The 11,443-nt window shown below is 39.1% G+C and overlaps 1 protein-coding gene across 1 annotated transcript; it reads left to right on the forward strand.

The window, feature by feature from the left end:
* The first annotated feature begins 1,010 nt into the window (after positions 1–1,010).
* hsp90ab1 (heat shock protein 90, alpha (cytosolic), class B member 1) lies at positions 1,011–10,361 on the forward strand. Its single transcript, XM_039689991.2, has 12 exons — positions 1,011–1,151; positions 1,977–2,120; positions 2,361–2,567; positions 2,654–2,813; positions 3,419–3,552; positions 3,639–3,950; positions 4,034–4,199; positions 5,373–5,563; positions 5,786–5,933; positions 6,284–6,552; positions 8,711–9,044; positions 9,856–10,361. The coding sequence occupies exons 2-12, from the start codon at positions 1,977–1,979 to the stop codon at positions 9,969–9,971; spliced, it is 2,181 nt and encodes a 726-aa protein (XP_039545925.1). The 5' UTR covers positions 1,011–1,151; the 3' UTR covers positions 9,972–10,361.
* Positions 10,362–11,443: the final 1,082 nt, after the last annotated feature.

The raw sequence follows: 11,443 nt of genomic DNA on the forward strand, positions 1-11,443 counted from the left end.
CGTTTTATATTTGTATTAAATTAACTACACACTAAATATTAAATATAAGCAGAACAAATCAAATTTACCAATTTAAGCTCTGGTCTATTCTCGCAACACAGTCAGTATATTTCAAGGTCAAATTTACCTCAATATCAAGAAAATGAAACGTATTTTTTGTGACACTGAGATTTAATTTATTGTTGTTTCTTTTCTTTTGATGTAGGGGTGAAATATAGAATATAACCAGGACATTTCTCGTTCATATTCGCCCATAAACAGAACTGCATTTGAGTGACAGGTGACGTCAACGGAGGCGGGTTTTTCATGGAAAGTGCTGGAAAGAGACAAAGTACCGCTAGTCATAACGCCTGTTGTTCTTCCGATGCGGAACGTAGTGCAGTCGATTATGCTTTATTATGTGCATTTCGTTTGCCACATTTTCCGACAATTTGACTATTTAGTGTTTATTATGACACACATTATTTTGAGAACGTGAGGGTTGTATAAAGACCTCCCTATCAATGAAGTAAACATTTTGCGCACATCTCCCCAAACTGATTTTATAACCGTTCAGTGGTCAATGTCTGACTATCAAAAATGTGTTCATTTCTGTCTCCGATTTTGTAGACTATTACAAAGAGTCATACACACATGTTTAGATTTTATTAATAATAATACGCAAGGAAATGTAATGTAATATAATTTGATATTTACATGCTATGTTTGTTTAATAAAAATAGACTCGGTCCAAGGCCTTGAGATTTTCGCTATGAATCTCTATCTATACTATCTCCTTACAAAAACGTTTACGAATTGCAAAAATGTTTTCTCTGAATTGTTTTTCTATTTAAAATATTCCTATATTATTCCGCTGATGTAGAAATTATTTAACTAATGTAGTTAGTAAAGACAATGAAATTTTGCAAGGGAATTAATGCGATTTACACAGATAAAAGAGTCTTGTCCGTCTTTGTTAAAAGAGTGCAAGTGGTTCGCGCACGCGCAGTGAGACGGCGCGGAGGGATACAGCCGCACAGTCATAGGGCGGAGTATAAAGAAAAGAGCCGCGCAAGCGAGGTTCTCTCCTCTGCTTCCCTGAGTCTCAGTATAGGGGAGATCAGCTGTTTCTGTGGCGATTAAACCATCAAAAATCAACGAAACTAACCAAGGTAAACCCTCGATCTCAATCTGAAATGATTCCATATGATTTCAGGAATTAATTGAAACTAACAGAATGATGTTTAATCGCGTTATTCAGCACTAATTCCTTTCGCTATTTGCCCGGTATTGTAATGATGCGGATGACTGTTAAAAAGCCTTTTCTCCGTCATTCAGACACCACCATTCGCCAGATTTATTTCTTTGTCGTTTAAAGAAAATCTTGTTTTAAAATCGAATATTATGTTAATTTGTGTTTTTCATAGTGTTTAATGAGTTGACGAGCAGGTGCAGTGGGCCACAGTGCAATAAAACTGATGCTCGTGTTGTTACTAGTCATCTATTATAGTTTCTTGCTTATTTCAACGGTTATAATCCATATATAACGTTTTATATGTATCCGCCGTCACGCTGCAAACACCGATGACCCGACTGGCTGGTTGATTTATTAAAAGTCCTCGTAACCTTTTCACAAAAGCTATTTTGTGTGACCTTAAATATTTTAAAGAAGTATCGCGAAAATATGTGTTAATTCCCTTCATTAATATTAAGCGAAATCCTTCTAAATCGGTTAAATTTCAAGGATTGCAGCAGTAAAACACGTGTTGCGCGCATTGTCCTTCTGCGCCATGTTCTTCCGCATCCGGGCCTTTCATGGGCCTGTTTTTCTTGTGTAACTGTACTACAACTGATGTACTGAGTCACGCTTTCATTTTCTTTTTAACAGACCTACCTGTCCAACTATCACTATGCACTTATTTTGAAGTGTGTATTTTATAAATTAGTTAAACCTTTTTGATGGATCTAATAATGATGTACCGACTCTCTTTTCTCAGATGCCTGAAGAAATGCGCCAAGATGAGGAGGCCGAGACCTTTGCCTTCCAGGCAGAGATTGCCCAGCTGATGTCTCTCATTATTAACACCTTCTACTCCAACAAAGAGATCTTTCTCAGGGAGCTCATCTCCAACGCCTCTGACGTAAGACCAATGATGGGACCGTTTTACTTGCATTTAACATTTAGTTTAACTTGAAGGTTTAGTTAACCCAAAATTCAAATTATCCCATAATTTACTTCTCAAGCCATCCTAGGTATATGATTTTCATCTTTCAGCCAAACAGTCCCATACACATTAGATCAGAGGTCAATCAAGTGATTCCAACAATATAATTTCAGTTTCATGATTGTTATCAATAAATTTATTTTCTCCACTCAACAGGCTCTTGACAAAATCAGATATGAAAGTTTGACAGATCCCACCAAACTGGACAGTGGCAAGGACCTAAAGATCGACATCATCCCCAATGTTCATGATCGCACTCTTACCATTATTGACACTGGTATTGGAATGACCAAAGCCGATCTCATCAATAATCTGGGTACCATCGCAAAGTCTGGGACAAAGGCCTTCATGGAGGCTCTGCAGGTGACATATCTGCCATTGTGAGCTTGTTTATCAATACATCTACTTTAAATTTAGTCTTTAATGGCTTTTTTCCCCCATCTTTCCAGGCTGGTGCTGATATCTCCATGATTGGGCAGTTTGGTGTAGGCTTCTACTCTGCCTACCTGGTGGCTGAAAAGGTCACAGTCATCACTAAAAACAACGATGATGAGCAGTATGCCTGGGAGTCGTCCGCTGGCGGCTCTTTCACCGTTAAGGTGGACAATGGTACGTTACTAGCTTGTAGACCAAAATTTATTTAGACTCCCAACTAAGGATACATTTTTTTGCTTCCGATATCTGGCATTCAGTATCGGATGATCTGATACTAAAATAAAAACAGTGCCTTATATACGGTATGCCTCACTGTACCGTCAACATTTCTCACACGATCAGTTTATTCGCTGTAGTTTAGAAAATGGTAATAAAATGATGAACTTGACTTATCAAAACTTGATATTTCACAGGTTTTGGCCATCCTTCTGTTAGACTCTGACAAATTTGGTTTGAACATCTGTCAGCTGTTAAATTTACCTTCACAATTAGATAATGTACATTTAGGTCAACCAATTACCAAGCAATGCTTCATGTTGTTCAGTCTGTCACATTAGGAATTAAAGACCACACAAAGTGTCTGAATTTGGTCCCAATTTTTATAAGTTTTACTGGTAGTCGCTGTATGAAGAATTTTTGGTTGTCACTTTACTTAATTTCGCTATTCTTGCTTGCATAAATGAACTATAGTTTCCTGCACCCACTAGTAAAAAAAATAAAATAAAAATTACCATATTAAGGGTGACATTGGTTTTTCACACTCCCCTGTCGGTCTCCAGGTGAGCCTATTGGCCGTGGAACCAGAGTCATTCTTCACCTGAAAGAAGACCAGACAGAGTACGTCGAGGAGAAGAGGGTGAAGGAAGTGGTCAAGAAACACTCCCAGTTCATCGGATACCCAATCACTCTCTTCGTAAGTGGGATTACTCATGTAGACCTACTTTTCTGGTCATTTGAGTGTTGCAAAGATTAATGGTAAAATAACAAATTTCCATGCAGGTGGAAAAGGAACGTGACAAGGAAATCAGCGACGACGAGGCAGAGGAGGAGAAGGCTGAGAAGGAAGAAAAGGAGGAAGGCGAAGGTGAAGACAAACCCAAGATTGAAGATGTCGGCTCAGATGATGAAGAGGACTCCAAAGACAAGGACAAGAAGAAGAAAAAGAAGATCAAGGAGAAGTACATTGACCAGGAGGAGCTGAACAAAACCAAACCCATCTGGACCCGTAACCCTGATGACATCTCCAACGAGGAGTACGGAGAGTTTTACAAGAGCCTGACTAATGACTGGGAAGACCACCTGGCTGTCAAGGTAACTCGATGGATTCTACAGAATAATATTCTAATTAAATGTTTGGGAATTGATGAAATATTAATTTGCACATTGTCCTGCAGCATTTCTCTGTGGAGGGTCAGCTGGAGTTTCGCGCTCTTCTCTTCATCCCTCGCCGTGCTCCCTTCGACCTCTTCGAGAACAAGAAAAAGAAGAATAACATCAAGCTGTACGTCAGAAGGGTCTTCATCATGGACAGCTGTGAGGAGCTCATCCCAGAGTATCTGAGTAAGTAGCTTTGCCCTTCTAGAGCTCGTTCAGCCACAAATGAACGTTGCCATTTAAATCGCCTTCACCTAATTTCGTAACCATGTAGCTTAAATCTTTGAAACCCAAAGATATTTTTAATCAAACCTGAACTGTTTCTGTCCGTCCATTTGAAAGTCTAGGTAAACAAAATCCATACTACTCATAATATGAACGAAGCGGTTTGACCTCAGACGCTTGTGAAGATTCGATCACTTAAGAATAGGGCTGAAACGATTAGTCGACAGTAAGATGTAGCCGTTTGATCTCATGTGACCTAAAAGGGCGTGCAATATCACGATTTGTGACGCACGTAAAGAATTTAAAGGGAATGACGTTTAGTTGGCTCAAATGGAAAAAATCAAAAGCTGAACTGAATATTTTTTTTTAATATATATATTTATATTTTAAAGGTAAGAATATGTATAACTCAATGTTTTAACTAATCAAAAAATCTGAATAATCGTTCCAAACCTACCGATTAGTCGGTGAAATAGTTAATCGCTCTAATAATCGTACAGTTAATCGCTCTAATAATCGTACAATTAATCGATTATCAAATTAATTGTTTGTTGCAGCCCTACTTAATATGTATAACTCAATGTTTTAACTAATCGAAAAATCTGAATAATCGCTCCAAACCTACCGATTAGTCTGTGAAATAGACGATTAGTCGATTGAGCGCTCTAATAATCATTCGATTAATCGATTATTAAAATAATCGTTTGTTGCAGCCCTACTTAATATGTATAACCCAATGTTTTAACTAATCGAAAAATCTCAATAATCGTTCCAAACCTACTGATTAGTCGTTGAAATAGTCGATTAATCGCTCTAATAATCATTCGATTAATCGCTTGTCAAATTCATTGTGTGTTGCAGCCCTACTTAAGAATGTGTATAACTCAATGTTTTAACTAATCGAAAAATCTGAATAATCGTTCCAAACCTGTCGATTAATCGTTCGATTAATCGAATATCAAAATGATTGTGAGTAAATGTCTATATTATAGCTAATCTTAAGTAGGGCTGCAAACAAACGCATTGTGCATTACATAAGGTAAAAATGGAAGGTTGAGCATTTGAGATAATTGAGCGTTTCAAAGGTGCAGCGTCACTAAAAGCTTTTCTTTCTCCAATCGTTGTCCCCTCCAGACTTTATCCGTGGTGTGGTGGACTCTGAAGATCTGCCCCTCAACATCTCCAGAGAAATGCTGCAACAGAGCAAGATTCTCAAGGTCATCCGCAAGAACATCGTCAAGAAGTGCCTGGAGCTGTTTGCTGAGCTGGCCGAGGACAAGGAGAACTACAAGAAGTTCTACGACGCTTTCTCCAAGAATCTTAAAGTGAGTTGCATAAGAACTTGGTTCAATTTAAGTAGCTTTTATAAACATGCCGTAGCAAAACATTACTGGTGTGCATCATGAGACAAAGATGACCTATTTGAAGTGCAAGTTCAGTTAAAACGACTCGAACGTGCATTTTAGTCTCGTCTGTGAAACCAGGGAACTGTTACTTAAAGTAAAGATATGATTGAAAGCGATATTAACGTTTGTTGTGACCTCCAGCTGGGCATCCACGAGGACTCTCAGAACCGCAAGAAGTTGTCCGAACTGTTGCGTTATCAGAGCTCTCAGTCCGGCGACGAGATGACCTCCCTCACAGAATACGTCAGCCGTATGAAGGAAAACCAGAAATCCATCTACTACATCACTGGTAAGACTTCATCCACACCAATCCTGCCTTTATAGAACGACTCTAGGATTAAAAAAAAAATGTATATGTATAGTAAAATGTGGCACTGGTTTGTTACGAGAGCAGCTCATTAATTTAATATAGCTAATAATATATATTAGTCAACATTTGAAGTTGATCAAAGTTGTCGTAAGACAAGAACACGGGTATTGTTCAAAATCCAAAGGTTTAATCCACTTCAAATGTTGATTACTGGACACCCAACAAAATCCCTACAGCAATTGCAATTTGAGTTGCGCTCTTTCTCCCAAATCATGCCAACTCCGTTGTACTCGCGGTTCATGTTAACGATGTTGTCGTTTCTTCTCCAGGCGAGAGCAAAGACCAGGTCGCCCACTCCGCTTTTGTGGAGCGCGTGTGCAAGAGAGGTTTCGAGGTTCTGTACATGACCGAGCCCATCGACGAGTACTGCGTCCAGCAGCTGAAGGACTTCGACGGCAAGTCTCTGGTGTCCGTCACCAAAGAGGGACTGGAGCTGCCGGAGGACGAGGACGAGAAGAAAAAGATGGAGGAAGACAAGGCCAAGTTTGAGAACCTCTGCAAGCTCATGAAGGAGATTCTGGACAAGAAAGTAGAGAAGGTATGTGTTGATCTCATTGTTTCAAAACACTCGCACAGTAATAAACGGGAAAGTAGCAGAAAGATGAGACCGTAAAGCAGCTCAAGAAGTGTAAAATTAGTCCACTTAAATGCTCTCAAAATTGTGTTATAAACAGGAGTCCTAGTCTGAGTTGCACAGATGGTGAGTTTACATAATGGACTTTTGCGCCGCTTGATGTGCTCGTGTTACGCCTGCAGACTCGAATGTGTGAAAACATGTTGGTTCTGGTTTTTGTGTGCTGATTTTTAAACTAATAGATGACAGATGCATTTGTGTTGAGTGACTAACACTGACCACGCAACCCTGAGTGTTCAACTAGAACGTGCCTTAGTACAGTCAACATTTGAAGTGGATCAATTGACCCTTCGCTAAGCCCCGCCCTCCCTAGTTACTGTTGCTACGCCTGTCAAGCTTTCGCGGCCGGCCCATCTATTATAGTGTGGATGCACCCGGTGTCGGACATTCCCAATGAGATAATTAGTAATTTTCGGCGAACAAGTGAGCAAGACAAAAGGGACTACAGTATGCATTTGAGGGATATAGTCACGACATTATATGCAACCAATTAGTGAATAATTTCTTAAATTGAAGTTAAAGCATAACGTTATAGTCCCAGCGCTAGGGTTGGGTATCGTTCGAATTTGAACGATTCTGATTCCTTGTTTCGATTCCGGTTCCTAACGATTCCGATTCTTTTAAGAGGCAGGGTCAAAAAAGTTTAGCTAACCTTGCTAACCAACGGTCTTTCTGAAGGAAATGATCCTTTCTGAAGGAAATACTCCTTTTGTCACAAATTTAGCATTTTGCCATGATTTCGTTATTTTTAGAAAAGTGAAGCCACACTTTGGACCGCCGACGTAAGGTACTCATGTTCGACCTGCGCGGTTATGCCAACACTTCCGGTAGACGCTTCTTCGTTGGTGTTGTTCAGCGGTTTCTTCTTTCGCTCGGCGGACTGTGAATATCGAAACTAAGAATCGAAATTTTAACTTTTGAACGATTCCGGGAAAAATGAAAAGTTAGTTTCGGTTCCAATCGATACTCGATACCCAGCGCAAGCAGCAGCGCCTCATACGCGGACCGTTCAAATGGGAAACACAAATTGAGGAACAGCTATGTTCATACACAGCAGGGTATGTGAAAATAATCTTAATAATAAATCAAACAGCTTATCAATAAATCTTGTGGAATAACACTAAAACCGGGAGAGCCGTGATCGGATTGGGGTAAGTTAAGGAGTCACGTTAGTAGGGTTGGGTATCGTTTGAATTTGAACGATTCCGATTCCTTGTTTCGATTCCGGTTCCTAACGATTCTCGATTCCGATTCTTTTAAGAGGCAGGGTCAAAAAAATTCAGCTAACCTTGCTAACCAACGGCCTTTCTGAAAGAAATACTCCTTCTGTAAAAATACTCCTGTCACAAATTTTGCCGAGATTTCGTTATTTTTAGAAAAGTGAAGCCACACTTTGGACCGCCGACGTAAGCTACTCATGCTCGACTCGCGCGGTTATGCCAACACTTCCGGTAGACGCTTCTTCGTTGGTGTTGTTCAGCGGTTTCTTCTTCCGCTCGGCGGACTGTGAATATCGAAACTAGGAATCGAAATTTTAACTTTTGAACGATTCCGGGAAAAACGAAAAGTTAGTCTCGGTTCCAATCGATTCTCGATACCCAACCCTAAACGTTAGTAGGACGTCGATTAACAAAATGCTGAAATATATTTTAAAGTATGTCAGTGAGCCTTTGTCTTGTCTCTTTAATCGTCTTATTTTACGTCATATCATTATGACCGAAGAACCGTCAATATTTCCAAGCAATAGGTGTTTTTGTTAAGCATGTCGACATTTACCAGAATGGGTCTCACACATAGACGCTCGATCACGCCAATCATTTCTCCCCTTAATTGGCTTTTAGACTTTCTGGAAGGAAAACAATTCCTCTCCCCCGTCCAAACTTTTAGTATATCAGATTTGCACAATCCATACGCACAATGGTTCGTATGGTTGCTAAGACATGATTGGCCAGTGGCGGTTTTTGGGCATGGCTTAGCGAAGGGTCAATTGAACAACCTGATCTTGTCTAATCCACTGTGGTTAAATACCTCTTCGTCACGCTGATGTCTGCTCTTCCTCCAGGTCACCGTATCGAACAGGCTCGTTTCTTCCCCCTGCTGTATCGTCACCAGCACTTACGGTTGGACGGCCAACATGGAGAGGATCATGAAGGCCCAGGCCCTGAGGGACAACTCCACCATGGGCTACATGATGGCAAAGAAACACCTGGAGATCAACCCCGATCATCCCATCATGGAGACCCTGAGGCAGAAGGCCGACGCTGACAAAAACGACAAAGCCGTGAAGGATCTGGTCATCCTCCTGTTCGAGACCGCGCTGCTGTCCTCTGGATTCTCATTGGACGATCCTCAGACACACTCAAACCGCATCTACAGAATGATCAAGCTGGGATTAGGTACGTTCAACTCGCATTTTGGTTTTCGTTTTGCTGTGTTTGGGTAAATGCCGTCGACATTTGAAGTGGATAACCTTTCAACAATTTTTTTTTCCTCAAAATTATAATATGGTGCAAAAGTTAATTTCAGTAATTGAACTTAAAAGATAAAACTACTATATTATATAGACTCATTACATGCAAAGTGAGATTTCAAGCCTTTATTTGTTATAATTTTTATGGCTTACAGCTTATGAAAACACCAAATTATAAATTTGAATATTGTGAATAGCTTTTCATAAGCTGTAAACTGAGTCTATATAATATATTGGTCTCACCTTTTAAATTGAATTACTAAAATTAAATTTTGCACAATATTCAAATTGCGTTTCACCTGGACATGAATTTTGAACAGTACTCGTTCTTGTCTTTTATTAACTTATTTTTTATTTATTTTTTGATCCACAACAAATGTTGACTTCTGTATTTACCCAAATTTCTCCAAAACAAGAACAGGTGTTGTTCAAAAGTCATGTATTGTGAAAAGCTTTTCATAAGCTGTAAACCATAATCAAGATCTATATATAAGAGTCTATATAATATATTGTTGAGTTACTGAAATGAACTTTTGCACGGTATTCTAGTTTTGAGTTTCACCCGTACATGAATTTTGTCTTAATGAACTTTTATTTTGTCTTAGGACAACTTTTATGAATTATTATTTTATTTTTTTTTAATCCACTTCAAATGTTGACTGTTTACCCAACGTTCTTCTAAAAATGTTGACTACTGTATAATGACGTTTTGTAACGAACCTTTTTGTCTTGTTTAGGTATTGATGAAGATGAAGACGTTCCCGTGGAAGAGCCGACCTCAGCTCCCGCTCCTGAAGAAATCCCACCTCTGGAAGGAGACGACGACGCATCTCGCATGGAGGAAGTCGATTAAATCCGTTCCTCTGTAATTCCCCAGTCAATTTTCCGTAGTCATTCCGTAACATCTTATCGTTCCCTTTGACCTGTAGAAGGTTAATCTGATTCTCTGTAATGATTCCTTAAAGTATGGAAATGTGTAACTAAAGCATACTGTCCACTTTTGCTCTGTTTTGGAGCCGTTATGTACTTTTGTTTTTTTTTACATATGTTCATGGATCAATGGGTTGCTGCAGTATTGTCTGAGCACAATAAGCACTGTGTTTCACTGATACTGAGTCCGCTGGCTGTGCTGGATTGAATCAAGCATGATTTCATTCTGCATGGAAGAGGAAAGACCTTTTGCCTGAGTACAGGCATGTGTTGTCTTGGTTTTCAGAAATTAAAACGCAAAGTGAAACCTGAATTTGTGTCGTCTTGCTTTTTCATTCATTTGGATTAAGCTTTCAACCAACTTGGAGGGAGAGAAATTAAATAAAAAAATTATCACATAACTATTCTGTTAAATCATGTTAAAATGTATCGGTTATGCATAATTAACCTGTTTTCACCAATTAGACTAAGATTGGGCTTTCGTTAATTTTACCAGGGAATAAAATCACATTGAGATTTACAGTCTTTTACAAGTTCGGCCTGGCCTAGAGGGCAGCACAAGTAACAAACAGACAGGGATACAAAGGCGTATAAAATAGTTAAAATGGGACATTCAATTAGCTTTTATAAATGTGCCTTAGAAAAAACTACAGGTGTGCATCATGACATTTTTAAGCTTAAAGGAGTAGTTCACTTTAAAAAAAAAATGCTGATAATTTACTCACCCCATGTTATCCAAGATCTCCATGTCATTCTTTCTTCAGTCGAAAAGAAATTAAGGTTTTTGATAAACATTCTAGGATTTTCTCCTTATAATGGACTTCAATGGGGTCCAAATGAGCGTTTCACTGCATTAAACGACACAAGACGATGAATAAGGGTCTTGGAACGACATGAGGGAGAGTCATTGATTATCCACGCATGTACAGTAGAGGGCGCTGTTCAAACTAGTATTTCAGCTGTGCAAGAATATGATGCAGGAGAAGAAAGTTCTACATTTTCACAAATTAAATGTGGTTTAACTTGTTGTTTTGTATATTAGTAGCTTATGTTCTGCACCTCACTCTCTCAACATGGACTGGAGGCAGGAGAGCCGTAAGTCAATAAATGGGAAAAAGTTTATTTTAAAAAGGTACTTCGATATTTTGTTAGTATTGTTTGTATTTGTGTCCTCCGCAAAACAAACGATAAGTGAATATGGACTGAGGCTGTCGACCAAAAAGATAAAAAAAAAAAAAAGACACTAAAATTAGTTCTATGATGTATAGCGAAGTCTTCAGGAGTCGTACAATTAGGCAAGTCTCGTGCGGGATTGATAAACATACTTGCATAACGGACAAAATTTGTCTAACAAGTCTATACGGAGCACTTGGCTGTTTTTGATATTCAGCAAAA

The sequence above is a fragment of the Pimephales promelas genome, chromosome 13, assembly GCF_988280905.1.
Source record: "Pimephales promelas chromosome 13, fPimPro1.hap1.1, whole genome shotgun sequence".
Taxonomy (NCBI): Eukaryota; Metazoa; Chordata; class Actinopteri; order Cypriniformes; family Leuciscidae; genus Pimephales; species Pimephales promelas.